The sequence below is a fragment of the Amia ocellicauda genome, chromosome 21 (genome assembly GCF_036373705.1).
Source record: "Amia ocellicauda isolate fAmiCal2 chromosome 21, fAmiCal2.hap1, whole genome shotgun sequence".
In the NCBI taxonomy this organism is placed as follows: domain Eukaryota; kingdom Metazoa; phylum Chordata; class Actinopteri; order Amiiformes; family Amiidae; genus Amia; species Amia ocellicauda.
Genome location: NC_089870.1, coordinates 11,559,608 through 11,575,258, shown reverse-complemented (window position 1 = coordinate 11,575,258; position 15,651 = coordinate 11,559,608). Strand labels below are relative to the sequence as shown.

At 36.3% G+C, this 15,651-nt stretch overlaps 1 protein-coding gene across 12 annotated transcripts in view; it reads left to right on the top strand.

The window, feature by feature from the left end:
* Positions 1 to 15,651, top strand: part of gphna (gephyrin a) — a 278,299-nt gene that overhangs the window by 190,989 nt on the left and 71,659 nt on the right. For 5 of the 12 annotated variants that reach the window (XM_066694142.1, XM_066694139.1, XM_066694136.1 and 2 more), the window contains 2 exons: positions 12,629 to 12,670; positions 14,028 to 14,102. The exons of 3 other annotated variants lie outside the window; for them this stretch is intronic. In XM_066694142.1, the coding sequence (XP_066550239.1) occupies positions 12,629 to 12,670; positions 14,028 to 14,102 (117 nt within the window). The remainder of the gene's footprint in view (positions 1 to 12,628; positions 12,671 to 14,027; positions 14,103 to 15,651) is intronic. 4 more of the 12 variants (XM_066694146.1, XM_066694143.1, XM_066694140.1 and 1 more) reach the window with 1 other exon arrangement.

The following is a 15,651-nucleotide window of genomic DNA, read 5'->3' as shown; positions in this document are numbered from 1 at the left end:
AATATATATTTTTATACTTGCACACATGTTTATACAACTGTTTAAGTTCCTATAATTCTTATACTTTTCTTTTTCCAAATTTAGTATCATGTTATTTTAATAGTAAATGACTGAAATCCATCGCACTTCATTTTTAATACATCTTGTTTCATGAATGGTGCTTTTGATAATGGGTTATGCTTAGCCCATTTGACACTGTGAAGGAATATCCACAGATGTTGCTTTAGCTGAAGTAAAGCTAGGACCTGGGTTTCCTGCATTTAAGATGGTGCTCATTCCATTGGAATGAAACATTATTGAGAGACTATTTTGAATTAATCTAAGATTGTTTCAAGGCACAATGTATTCACAATTTCAAAAGCAGTGTTTGAAGGGAGTCCTATTTATGAGGAAAAGCAGGATATGCTGATTAGGTGGGGGAATAGCATACAGCTAGTATGAATGTTTTAAACCTCTTCCTCCAAAACAAAAATGGAAAAGTTACAGTGAGTTGACATCTGGTGAATGCTGGCCTAGTTGAAGGCCACACACAGCCCAGCGTCTTCTACATTTCTCTCCAGCTGAGCTCCAGATGACTTCATTCATCCAGTTTTGAACATTTTTTTTTTAACTTTGACTTTTCAAACATAAAGACATCAATAAATCAGCTCTTAGAAGTGGATAGATGAGTGAACACAAGTGTTTTTGATGGCCACCTTGGCATTGTGATATGAGCTTTCCACAAGCCACAGGAAGGATACAAAAAATATGTTCTCAGCGACAAACTGAAAGATGTAAGAATCCAACTTCCTAACCTGACTTCGACACCAGTAGTCCTTGTATCATGCTTTGTCCTGGTGTGCTATATCAAGTATATTTCAGACGTGTTCTCCCCTGTAACAAGGGCAATTAAATGCCTCATTGCTCTGCACTGTTAAGATGAACAACACACACAGGGTATTTTAGTAAATTATACCCTTATTATCTCAACATCTACTTCATTACACTTTTTTAGTTTAATCCCAAGGCTGCAGGATTTGTGTAGTGTTGTTTATGTTTGTGTCAGACAGCTGCTCTGACAGGCAAGACATCATTGAGAATATACAAAATCAAACAAAATATTTGTTGTAGACCTGTCCCTATATTGTTCCAATATAAAGACAATTTAAATGCAATCGTTTTGAAGAAGTAAATCATATGCATTTTACAGTACAAACTAATTTTATTCTGTATTTTTCATATTAAATATGTTTCTAATGTAGTGTTCAACACTTGTATCATAGAAAAGCTTTGATTGACCCTGATTATTAGGGGTTATTTATAATGAGTCACTGGCTAATGGGTTCATTACTTAGTTACTCTTTAGATTTAGATTACATTTTGATTCTTATATTCCAACAACTCAGATGTACATTTAAAAGTACTAACAACACTGGTATCAGTCATGTTATCAATAACAGATAACAGGGTCTGAAATTAACTTTTTGTGGAACCAGACACTGTGGCTGGTGGATGCAAAAATTCACCATAAACACATTAACATGCTTTGCAATGTTCATTTTACAATAATGGAACTAAATACAATTTAAACAATTTATTAACAATTCCATTATAGCAGGAATATTAACTGGAATACATTCAGACATCATGAAATATCACAAAACAAAGGTTTATATATATAAATAGCTCTGGAAACAATTAAGAGACCACTCCAAGTTCAAAAATCAATGTTAAGTGGTCTCATGAAAACATTCATGACAAATCATGTAATGCATTGTACACAGTTCAGCTGCAGGGAAATTTGCATTAGTAGTTGTCCCTAGGCAAGTAAAAGTACTTGTCCATATACTGTATTAATGCCTAATTTACACCTATTGTGCACTAAAGAAAAGAAGAAAAAAAAAAAAACACTGGTCACAATTGTGTTTTTTTAACCATATTTACTTTTACGGAAAAGCCACACATTTTCTATTTGCATGCATAGTAACTCCAGCTGTATGTCTCCACATTTTGTGAGAGTAATGTTAACTTACTAACTAATTTGCTCTGTGTTTATTCAGCAGTGGTGTATAATTTTCTAGTGTCTACATTCATGAATTTCGATTGTTTTTTTTTAAATTAAGCACATTCAAACTGCAAATACGCGTGCCTTGTGGGAGTCGTAGTCTCCTTCTGAATTTGTAGGTATTTATTAAAATTTTAAACACCATTGCTTACTTTAGTCAAAATATATTAATATATTTTTTTTATTTTTAATGTTTTTTTCATTAGCGTTTTATGCTATATACTTGATATTGATGCATTTCATTCAGAAATAAAAGGGGACGTGTCTTAATCATGTTTCCTCTGATTATTCAATATATCAGTTACTAAGAACTAGCTTTATCATTGGTAGTTTGAGGTCTTGGGGTAATGCCTAACAAAAAAGCTTGTCACATTAGTAAAATAAATTGTGAATTACGTGCCTCCTCACTGATTTAATTCAATCAAAATCATAACGCATTGAAAGGAATAGTTTAAACCCACTCCATTTATCAAAAATTGCATTTTTTTTTTGTAAATATTTTGCGTCTTCCCACCAGTGTGGCTGGTAAAACTGACAGATTTAACCCACCACTGCCGAAATTTTCCTCGCATTTGGCGGGTGGTCAGGTGCTAATTTCAGACCCTGCTGATAAAAATAGACACAATGCAAATCATCTGAAAGCTCACTGCTCCCAATCTTTTTTTAACCCACCTCAGATCTGAGAATATAAGGACCCAGCAATTCAGTAGGCCTAAGATCATTGCCTGCTATGCAGGGAATGTATGGATGATGTGTCTAATAATAGTCAGGATATTATGTTCTGCCTCCAGAGGTAAACTGGAATATGGATGTTACCAATAACAGATTCCCATGTTTATTGTGTTAAATATTGAATACATGTTTTGTAGGAAAAATAGCACCAAGGTATACAGTGGTCCAGGAATGTTATATTGTACCAACATAACATGTTGCATTATCCTGATCCATACTTATGTCATTAAGAAACATGAGTTTTACTCAATAGAATCAATAGTCTCAATTTTAGGAAATGTATGACACCATGGTCCAATAGCACTAAACAGATACGATGTCTGAGCTTGATCTTGTGCCCATTTCCATTGTACTAAACAGATCAACATTCAGCTGATCTCAAATTCTGATGCTGCCACAGAGCCGGTCAGGACCCGATCCTGATTTTTGAAAAGATCGTGAAAGTGGACCTGCTTTGCGTTATCCAAACTAAATGAAAACATTATGTGGATTTCTTAAGCATGTATTTTTGCAACCAGCAGTTTTCAGTATTCATACCAGCCAGGTAACCTTTGTTAGCCTACTATACCGGGTTTGGGAGATTACTGGAGGGCGTAATGGACTCAATGATAGACATCCTTTGTGAAAATGATGTATGTATTTGCATACATAAGCTGTATCTCATTAATTCAGTCACTTATTCATTGTAGATTTATTGTATAAAAAGATACATACTATATGTACCTTACACATGTTGCAAAGATTGTACGTATAAGTAACACAGGACAGTATCAGTTTGTAAAAGGTAAATTATTCAGTCTTTAAAGTCACAGTAGTGTAGTTAGGATGACCAACAGTCCTGCATTTTTACCCTTTGTCCCGCGTCCCGCAACATCTACAACATTTGCGGCAAAATACCCATTTGAGAAATCGAACATGCAAGTATGTTATTATGTAACATCATGGTTAATATTATCAACATCATTAAACAAGTTTTTTGTAAATAGACTATGAGTCCCAGTATGCATTTCTCTTGTTTTAAGTGGCTTGTTTAACCTCATTTCGATGGTCTTGACCCTCCATGGATACTGGTGGGTATCCTTACGTAACGCCTCATACATGAAGCACGTTTGCATTTATTGCACAGATGTATGTACCTTGAAGCTGCAGTTAAATAAAATGGATCAAAAAAGATCTTTGCTACCACAAAGAATGTGTAATTCAATGTGTGCATCATACTATCTCTGTATACCTATATATTATCAGATAAAATGAAATAATAAATCTGCATTACATACAAAAAATATATTATTGACAGCTGTCATAGTTTCTTCCCATATTTTTTTTTTCTTTTTTTCTTTTTGCTGTAACATTTTGACTTATTTGAAATGCTTGCACTTTCTCCTTTTCCAGATAAATAAATAGATAGATAAAGCCTCTTCCTTTTAGAAGGTCCACCTTTTCAACATCTTTTCTACATTCTGACTTGGAGAAAAAATGCAATTACTATTAGGTGCTGTACATACTGCTAAATGGGATCGCTTGAGCCTGATCTGCTTCGTACAACTCTTCTTTATGATCAGGTCCAGTGAGTTCGGATCCAATCAAAATGTTTGATCTTGAGCATTTAGTAACAAAATGGTTATAATACTATAATGTCTGTAACAGGCTCCACATTTGTCTCAATGTGTTTGTTACTTTGGAAAAATTCCACATTTTACACTTCATCTTCGATTGATTTACTAATATTTACACATGTCTACCTCTGTAGCTTGAATATAGTTTCACTCCAGCACTGATTTGCTGACCTTGATGTCCAGCAGACTATCAAAGCTTTTGTATTTTACTCTATTTTGCCTTCACTTGATTTCAATCACTGTCTTGTCCGAGACCATGAAAATGTTGTGGAGCTCTAGGTTTCTCTCAGTGTGCAGGTCTAAGCAAGTCATGCTCATTATCCAGTCTTCTGAAATACTCAAATATCTGGACTCAGACCACATTAAGTCTCTTTCTAAAAATAAAAATAAAAAGCTTACCCTGATATCTGAACAAATATGTACCTGTTATGCAGTACATGTAAAATCTTGTGCAAAACAAATATAATACCACAAAATATTAACTACGCTTGCTTGCTGGTCTTGTATATCACAGACAACATTTATATTATGCTGTGAATAACATACCTGGATTTTGGACTGTGATATGTTGCAAAAGTGAGAATTAATGTGAAAGCAATGGGAATGTGAAAGAAACAGGACTAGTTTACATAATCTTTATTATCTCCTTGTTTATTTTACTTACACTGCTGGGATCTAATTTCTGCAAAACAACTATTCCAGAAAAAAAAGTTTTCCCAGAATTCTAACTTCATGATTTATATAAAAGGCTTTTCAGATGCTGATTTTATGCTACAAAAGGATATGTCACTGTCGCCACTAAAAATTAAATAGAGCATATATTCCAGGAAAATAGAAATAAAATAACCGCAAATAAGCTGCATGGGGAATTCAACAAGTTTTGAATATGTAGCATTTGAATGCCAACAAATTATTATTATAATATAATAATAACTATAATAACTTCATTGCATTGAATCACTTTTTCATTCAGACTTTGAGATCTTGTCCAGCATTTGGATTTGGTCTATATTGAAGTTGGTAAAGTGTTTGAAAGCCCCTTTTATCTTTTTAAAAGCAAGTTCCTGCTAAGATCAAGTACAAACTAGTCCACATGAATGTAGTTACAAGTTAAATAATAGGTTTAGTTTAGAGTCAGACATAGCTAGGGCCCAGTCGTGTACATTTCCATTTTTGCACCATTTTTATTTTTGTATGTTCAGGCAACATCACCAAGCTCAGTCATGTCTTCAGCAGCGCTTCACCTACTTGTATGGCTTCTTTTTGCTTTAGTTTTTTCTCGGATAACCCATCTTGTCATATCCAAACATATGTAAAGCGCCTCTTTTATTGCTGATGCTTCTTCTTTGGATATAAGGGAGAGAGTGGTTTACCCAATCTGCAGCAGCTTGGATCTCTTACAACAGCTACATACCAAAGAGCTGCCATCTGTGTTTGAGTAAGATCTGTCCTTTCACTGGCCTTACTGTGTGGCGGTGAGGTGGAACCAAAGCTCTACCATGTCTCTTTCCTTCCAAAGTTTTTTTTTTTTTTTTTTTATCCCCTTTTTCTAGCTCAAGTTTGCGCCTAAGCTGGTGTTTTGTACTCTTGATGCTTTTTAATTCAAATGTACTTTTTTGGAAAAAGTCAATCCCAGCTTCTCTTCCTTTTGTAATTATGTCCTGTCTGCTAAAATTGTCAGGTAAGGCTACATTCAGTGTTGCTGTGATCCACACTGTCACAATTGTGTCGTCGTCCTTTAAAAAAAAAAATGGTAATGTTTTAAGCTGGCCTATCAATCTAAATATATTTATTTTCTTATTTGCTTTTTTTGGTTATTATTATTATTATTTATTTTTTTATTATTTTTTTTAACCATATTCTGGTAGCCAGATTAGATTTTGACACAATTTACAAGAAAAACCAACAAACGGAAAATCAGCTTCCTTTCTTTCTTTTTGTTGAGGGAATTAAGACATTAACCCATCACTATAGCAAGCAGCTTTCCATTTTCATATTCCTGGAGAAAAGTCTTAATGCACAAAACTTGGCATGAGTACACATTTGTTTTAGACCAACCAGTGTCCTTGATCATGCAGTGCACCGAATGTAATGCCTCTTTGTTAGGTCAAAATGGCAATTTACACATTATTTGATGCTGCTGCATTCCTCTGCCAATGCCTTGTTAATCAGTAAGCCATTAGAATCATGTGGTTTACTAGACTGGTGCACAGTCCACATTTCTGGTAGTCACACACCTCATGAACGTCTTCCAGTGTAATTTTGCAAAGTTGGCCTCTGCATTGAACACTAATTCTCACGGATGGCTTTACCAGGCCTTCAACATAGTTATGACAATATCACATTTTGCTGTAGTTAACAGTCACGCTGGTTGTATTCCACAGCTCCCATAAACTTAAAAGTATGATAAAGCCACATGGGTGGGGGGGTGGTTGAAAAAAATGATAGTAGTGCAAAGTAACCAGGCAAATGTATCATAATGGATATAACAAGCCACAGGGAAAACACTAGCATAATGTAACAAATAGCCCATAGTAGGCATTGTTGTATAACACACTAAACCATACTGAATGTTAATGTCTTGGTAGAACCAATGCCTGGGCCTTTGATGTGGCTTCTATCTGTAAAAATCGTCTGTGCTTACACAAATGCACTTATTATCCAGATTTTAAATGTGATCTTCAGTCTTTTACTTACAAACAGATTGTGAAACAATAAGGAACATGTTGCCTGCTATCATCTTTCACAGGCACATTGATAACACCTTCTTTAAATTCATCAAATAGAGGCAAATATTTTCAAATGTTTTGGCTGCATTCTGGCCAATATCTAGTTTCAGGTTAATATAGCCAGCCAGTGTTTTTGCCAGTATCGCATATTAATACTTACAGTAAGATGCACCTTGTGTGGGTATTTCTGAAGTGACAAAGTAGACACCACTATTTCCTCCACTATAAAGCAGCAATTGAATCGCTCAATTTCTAACACTTACTTATTTAATATTTGAGATTTCAAACACATTTTGTGTGTGTGTGTATATGTGTGGGTATATATATATATATATATATATATATATACACACCGATCAGCCATAACATTATGACCACCTGCCTAATATTGTGTAGGTCCCCCTTTTGCCGCCAAAACAGCCCTGACCCGTCGAGGCATGGACTCCACTAGACCTCTGAAGGTGTGCTGTGGTATCTGGCACCAAGACGTTAGCAGCAGATCCTTTAAGTCCTGTAAGTTGCGAGGTGGGGCTTCCATGGATCGGACTTGTTTGTCCAGTACATCCCACAGATGCTCGATTGGATTGAGATCTGGGGAATTTGGAGGCCAAGTCAACACCTTGAACTCGTGATTCATCAGACCAGGCCACCTTCTTCCATTGCTCCATGGTCCAGTTCTGATGCTCACGTGCCCATTGTAGGTGCTTTCGGCAGTGGACAGGGGTCAGCATGGGCACCCTGACTGGTCTGCGGCTACGCAGCCCCATACGCAACAAACTGCGATGCACTGTGTGTTCTGACACCTTTCTATCAGAACCAGCATTCACTTTTTCAGCAATTTGAGCTACAGTAGCTCGTCTGTTGGATCGGACCACACGGACCAGCCTTCGCTCCCCATGTGCATCAGTGAGCCTTGGCCGCCCATGACCCTGTCGCCGGTTCACCGCTTTTCCTTCCTTGGACCACTTTTGATAGGTACTGACCACTGCAGACCGGGAACACCCCACAAGAGCTGCAGTTTTAGAGATGCTCTGACCCAGTCGTCTAGCCATCACAATTTGGCCCGTGTCAAAGTCGCTCTGATCCTTACGCTTGCCCATTTTTCCTGCTTCTAACACATCAACTTTGAGGACAAAATGTTCACTTCCTGCCTAATATATACCACCCACTGACAGGTGCCATGTTAACGAGATTATCAGTGTTAGTCACTTCACCTGTCAGTGGTCATAGCTACTAGGTGCCAGAACTGCAATGCTGCTGGGGTTTTCACGCTCAACAGTTTCCCTTGTGTATCAAGGATGGTCCACCACCCTAAGGACATTCAGCCAACAGTAGGCCAGTGGTCGAAAATGGCTCATTGATGAAAGAGGCCAAAGAGGGCTGACACAAACTGTGTAGAGCAACAATACAGGCTACAGTTAGTCTGTCCTAACAGTCCTGTACAACAAATGACCCATACAAGAATACACAACTTGTCGTGCTTTGACACGAATGGGGTATGACTGACAAAGACCTAACGGAGTTCCACTTCTTTGAGCAAAACATACGAATCTGCGATTGGATTGGGCTAAGGAATGAAATCACTGGACACTGGAGTATTGGAAAAACATTGCCTGGTCTGATGAATCCTGGCTATCCATCTGCTAATGGATGTTTTCAGCAAGGTAATGCCCCATGCCACAATGCTAGGATTGTCCAGGAATGGTTCCATGAACATGACATTGAATTCAGCTTACTGCAGTGGCCTTCCCAGCCACCAGAGCATCTGTGGGATGAGATGGGATGAATTATTTGGAGTAGAGGTCCACAACCAGCCAGCTTGACACAGTTGTGGGAAAAATCAACATGGGTCAGCATCCCTGTGGAACGCTTTCGACAAAAGGGGTGCAAAATGGGGTGCAGTACCCTAGGAAGATGTACCTAATGTTTTGTACACTCTGTGCGTGTGTGTGTTTGTGTCACCATCAGCCTATATCAATCCACTGCTGGCTGAAGGCTTCTTTTTTTTTTTTTTCCTTGTCACTCTTGCATATATATCAGCAGCAGCAGGTTTCATCTACGTCTTTTTCAGTGTCTTTCCATGTCACAAAAGCAAATCTTGTCATCTTCCCATCGTTTATGTGGTCGTCTTTTTTTCTCTTAGGATCCATTCTATAGTTCATGTGTCCATATTTGGTCTGTTCTTATTGCAATGTGTCCTGTCCATTGCCATTTAAACATTTTCACTGTTTTAGTGATGTCACACACTTTTGTTTGTTCTCAAATTAATGTATTTTTTCTCCAGTCTTTTCTCATTTCAATCATGCATGTTTACATGCTTCTTTGTGTTGATTCCAGTTTCCAGTATATATGTATGTGTATATCATCCAACCATCCATCAGCCTGTATCAATCCTAATAGTGGATCGTTAGCCATAACTCACCATGCTGGCCAGATGGGTTGGCAAGTATGACACACACACACACGCACACTGGGCAATTCAAAGTAGTCAATCAAGCAGCATGTCTATGGGAACCAGAGCACCCAGACAAAATGCACGCAGACACAGGGAGAACATGCAAACTCCACAGAAGCAAATATGCAAGACTGGAATCTAAACTGGGTCCCAGGAACTGTGACATGGTACATATACATATATATATATATATATTATTCTCCCAGCACATTATCTTCAAAATCATTACACCTCAATTGTTATATATTTCTTACAGAGACAAACAACTTACTGTTTAGTCATGATGGTCAGATTTTATCTTGCTTTAGCAATATGTATTGGATATGTCTATTTTAGAATGTGTTCAAATGACACATGGAAAGTGAAAACATACACAAAGAATATCAGCTCCTTAGCCTTTTATAGAAAATATATAATGGGACTGGTCCAAGCTTAAAAAAATGAAATATACCATTTACTTTCAGATCAAAAATAAGAACTCGAAGAACCAAATGCAAATTGAGAATCAAGAAATGCTTTTCTGTTCAAATGGTTTTGTGTGTTTGTGACATTTCCCAAACATGTTTAGGGGCTGAATTGTTTCTCTATACACAGTCATATGGACTGCACACCACTCAAAGTCTTCTTTGATGCTCTGACTTCAGAGGCAAACATTCATGGCAATCTGACGTAGAGTCCATAGTTGTGTGGAGGATTTCTTATTCTGTTTTGCATTGAAATGCAAATTCCACTGGCTGTTATGAGGTCCCAGTGTACAATGTATTGCCTTAAGGACTGCGAAATGTTCATCTGACTGTACACAACCTTGCATTCCATGTCTTTGAACATCTATAGTCTCTGGAATTGATCCCAGCCCCCATCATACTAATTGCCCCCCACATCTGACAAACAAACAAACTGTCAAGCAACCAGTGGACATTATGCCTTGTAGGGTCTTAGCAGTAATTAATTCAGATGGAAATCCCATAGAATATGAAATCTTGTTTTAACACACACACACACACACACACACACATATATGTGTGTGTATATATGTATATAGATCTATGCAAAACAAATCCTTAAAGTATATTATTATTATTATTATTATTATTATTATTATTATTATTATTATACTCAAAGGACATTTATTGTATGGCTATATATAATTAAAACAATATATTAATCCAGGAACAGTGTTCTCCAAGAACGTGACTAACATAGATTACATTAGTCTGAAATCCATAATTATATGAATGGCTAATTATTTTCATTGAATTGTTTGTCTGTTATGATGAAAGCAGCTTTAATACAGTTGCCTTGCCCCATTAGAATTTTATATTCGTGACACTGCTGTAGGCAGCCAACAAACAGACACATTTCCTCAAAGGAAAATAAAATGGTTCAGAAATAAAAAATAGACAGTGGACAAAACCATTCAAATGTGTAACCATTCCAGGTGCTTTTTAAATGATTTTGTTTTTATGTTTTCCTTTCATCTTTAGTTTTATCACACTTTATTTCAGGCTGTTTTTAAGGCAGTGAAACAAAATGTTTGTCTCTTTAAGAAATCAATATGAGCCTCTATCTTTCTCAATTCATTCTCTGATGTTTACATGTAGCTCCATCGAAAGCTGGAGGAGCTCAGAGGTCACCTAGAAGGCAATGTGAAGGGATGCTCCCTCAGAGTAAATGTACGATCTCTCTCAGTGATGTTTTTTTTTTTTTTTTTTAATCTTTCTGGTTTTCATCTTGATTTTGTTCTTATTTTTATTTTTCTGTTTTCTTTCTGCTGGCTGGTAACACCAAAAACATTTTGACTGGTTTGTCGTCCCATCCCCATTTTTATCTTTCTTCTTTTTTCTGTGTTCAGCGGGGGGTTTCATTTAAGTAAGGCAAGAGATGATCATCAATATATACATATCTGGGGGTTTTTACCACTTAAAAGGGGATTTTATAATTAAATCTGTTATTGTGATCATTTTTACTTGGATAGTATGAGTAAAGTTTGTCGTCTTCACACATTCGCTTTGTGTAGTCCTTGTCAAACCAAGGGCAAACAGTTTTTTTCCTTTTTTGTGTACCCTCCTTTTTGACAAACTGGATATTAAGGAAATATTTTTTAATGTTAGCAAACCTCAGTACGTTTGCAGCATCATTGCAATTCAATATGCATTAGAACATACTATTTTTAACTTGCATACTTACAATAAATATAATAGTGTGTAAATGCAGTACCAGTGCAGAGGAAATGTGGAATGTCCTATTACTTTTGCTTCCCACATCTATTGTATGGGGGCATTTCTCATTCTGTATATGCTTTCTTTATATGCGTGTATCAATTCAACAAAAGGAAAAGGAAAATTACAAAAACACTCAAAAATAGCTAATATGTTTACAGTATTTATGTGGTGTTGCCATTGACCTTCATCCTTCATCTCTTATTTTCCTGTTTTTCTGCATATCTGATCAAGTCCGGACAGAAACAAATATCCACAGACAATATAAGTAAAGGTCTGGCATCTCGCATAACCACAATGTAAATCCGTGGTTATGTCATTATTATGATTATTAGGAGTTGCAGTAGTGGTAATAGTACTGGTAATTGTTGTTATTGTAGTCGTAGTGTTTTGATATTTAGTTTTGAAATATGAGAGAAATAAATTAATAGAACTTCTTGACATGTAAAAAGGTTAACTGGAAACGGCTCTTTTCAGCCATTGAGAGGTTATAGTTTACTTGAAACAAATCTATATGGCTCAAAGTAAAGGTCTTTTGAACAATTCATTGTTTCTGAATGACAATTGTATCTGCTTGTGTTCATCGTACATGGACTTGAAGGAGATTATAAATATGTGGATGATTGGTTAACAATAAAAGTAAATCCACCTTGCCCTGAAGCCTTGAATCTGAGAAGCGCACTTCTTACATCAGCTGTGATGTCAGATGTAAAAAGCCCTTTGCTACTGTCTGAGTCTGGAAGCACCCATGCAGAAAGCCCTCTGAGACCCTCACGTTGGCGCCATTTTCTTTTTTTAACAGTGTTCTCTTTTCCCCTTCACTGCACTTCCAGGCCCGGCTCCCTTCGTGCTCATCCACCTATAGTGTTTCTGAGGTATACTTGCACGTGTTTTATTGCATCATCAACCAGCCACCCACCAACGCGCTCACCCAGTCACCCACCCACCCTGTCTGCCTTGCACTGTGCACTCTTCCTCCAGGTGTTGTTGGCCGCTATGCATGCTGTCCCTGCTGTAAATCAAGATGGGGTGGGGGTTGGGGGGATGGAAACATAGATTCATATTTGTAACCTAAAGAAGAAAAAAGAAAAGCTGCAAATGCTTTATTTTCTTTTTACTTTTTAGATATGTACACCCTCCCACACACACACATATATGTATATATTTGTATGTATGTATGTATATGTGTTTGTGTGTGTATATAAATATATATATAATATTATATATAGATATATATATATATTCTTTGACCACATCTGTAGCCATTCTAAATGTTTTTTTCCCCCCAATTTCTTCAATTTTGAGTGTTCATTTCTCCCTCTAGTTGTCCCTGACTACCTCTCTCTTTTCATTGTCTCGACTCCTGCGGGGGGTCGTGTGAACACACGAGCTTTCAATCCTGTTGTCAGCAGTGGAACAGAGACCAAACTTGACAAGAGATTTGAAAGATCATAACCTCACCTGGCTTTCTGGATTGAGGGCACAAAGGTCCTGTTTGGGGTTTTAGACCCACATTCCCCAAAACGGTGCCATGGTGTTTAATAAGCCAACCAAAAATGTTGTATTGTCATTTTGTATTAGTGAAAGTCTAAATCGTGGGACTGTTACACAAAATGTAACAAACCGCAAATATAAATGTAGGACCTTTCAACATCCATTCTTTCCCCCTGTGTGATCTAAGAAATTCAAATTACAAATTAAACTGCTTGGCAAAATGGTAATTACATTTCAAATACAGTCCCTAGTTTTAGCAAGTAGGTTTGAGGCAGCTTTGAGGAGGAAACGATATCTGAACTCTGAAACCCTGGGAGTTAGTGGGATGAATTTGGAATAGGAAAAAAGAGGTCTGTTGTTCATTATGAAAGCCTTACCATTTTCTGTTTAATTTTTAACCTCAAACAGAGGGGGACAAATGAAGTGTCTTCAGACAGTTTTCATTTGGTCTTCTAATTGGCTTAAAGTTGAGATTGGACAGTATCCTTCATCTCTTTCAAAATATATAAAAGTTGTGTATTTTGTTTTGGTTTTATATAGAAGTCATTACTTACTCTCTGAGTTTCGTTGTGTTGTCTGATCTATTACCATAATTTTATTTGATTTTGTGTTTTCTGATTCATTTATTATTATTATTTTTTAATTATTATTGTTGAACATCACTTATTGGCTGTGTATATGTTACACTGATGTAACACTAGCCAGGGCAGAATGTGATTTTGCTGTGGATTTCTCCAGGCTGCTCGGAGAGAGTTCAGGGCACACCTTGATGAGGTCATCACGCTCAAGTCAAGGTACTCTACCTTGGACCAGGTAAACAGCTAACTTATTCCACTATACCAGCATGCAGGCCAACTGACAAAAAGGAACCTGTTGAATTTAACTGGTGAAGTGTAGTGAACATGCCAGGCATCTAGCAGCCACGAGAAATCTTTCAAACTAAAGGTCTTGCCACTTGCAACCCTTAAACAGCTCTTATTTTCATACTTAAGAGCTTCCAAGTACTGTTCTTGAAGATATGTCTTGGTCTGTTTTCCAGCCTATCTCCTAGTTACTATTAGTAAAAATAGGTTGCTTATTTACTTAATTCAAGTCTTTCTGTGTATGTACAGGGTGATTTTTTTTATTCACTGAACCATTTCAGATGCTCATAAAATAAAAAGATGCATACATCATTATGTATTTATTAGAAGCACCAGTACATGTGGGAAATATAGTCCTCGATGCAAAACATGTTCGATACGTCTTCCTCTAAGTGAAATGACATGTCGATGGTGAATAATGGAATGTTTTGCTTGCAAAGAATACACCTCTTGCCCAGTTTCAGGGATATTAATACAGTAACCCATAGGAAGAGGAAGGTTATTCTTCAAAATATCAATTATTGAGTCTGTCTTCAGTAACACAGATCCAAATTTGACCATTGAAAAGGACACACCACAATGTATCTTGTCAGTAATGATATTGTTAAGGCCAAAAGTGACCATTATGTTTCATCACAAAACTTTGTAACTAAAAAAAATTATAAAAATAAAAAAATTCTAAATTCCTGATATGTACATTAAGTATTTTAAGTTTTGGTTCCAAGACTGCAGACGTTAGAAAAATTTTATCAACTAAAATGGTTTGATGAATAAAAAATCACCCTGTATAAAATAGTACCTTTAAATAGACTTTTTTTTTTTTTTAAATGTGTAATGAAATGGCCAACGATATTAAATATATCGTTATATCGGCAGAGTTTTGGTCCAACATCTAGATTTTACTTAAAATGAGGAGCAAAACCAGTAAATAGACTTTTTTTTGACAGGTGAGATTTTTTTTTTTACTTGTAAGGGTTGCGATACACAACTTCATATATTTCCATCAAAGAGATAAATGTGTTTTTTTGCGTGTTTCATATCCTGAATTTTCAGTTACAAATTGCTATGATTTCAAGTTAGTTACTTCTAAAGGATACTGCACTATAAACACTGCATATATACACTGTATATATGTATGCAATTTTTTAATATAATAATAATCCAATATATGTAACTATAATAAGTAACTGGCATAGAATTCATAGGAATGACCATTCCAAAAAATATGATTTCAGCCATTGGGAATATTTTTCATGATCTTAAAATAGGTTATATAATTATAATAAATTTAACTGCACAATCTCCAATATTAGATTCAAATGATTTGCTGCAGTTTTTCATAGTAGGGAGAGAAGTATTTGGGCCCGATTTCAATAAAAAATGTTTGCATTCCACAAGTTACATGAGAGTTACAGCTCAGAATATAATAGGACCATGTCTGGCTGTATTAAATCACCAGGAGCTATGAAAAAGGATCAGAACAGCTTTGCCGATGTGAC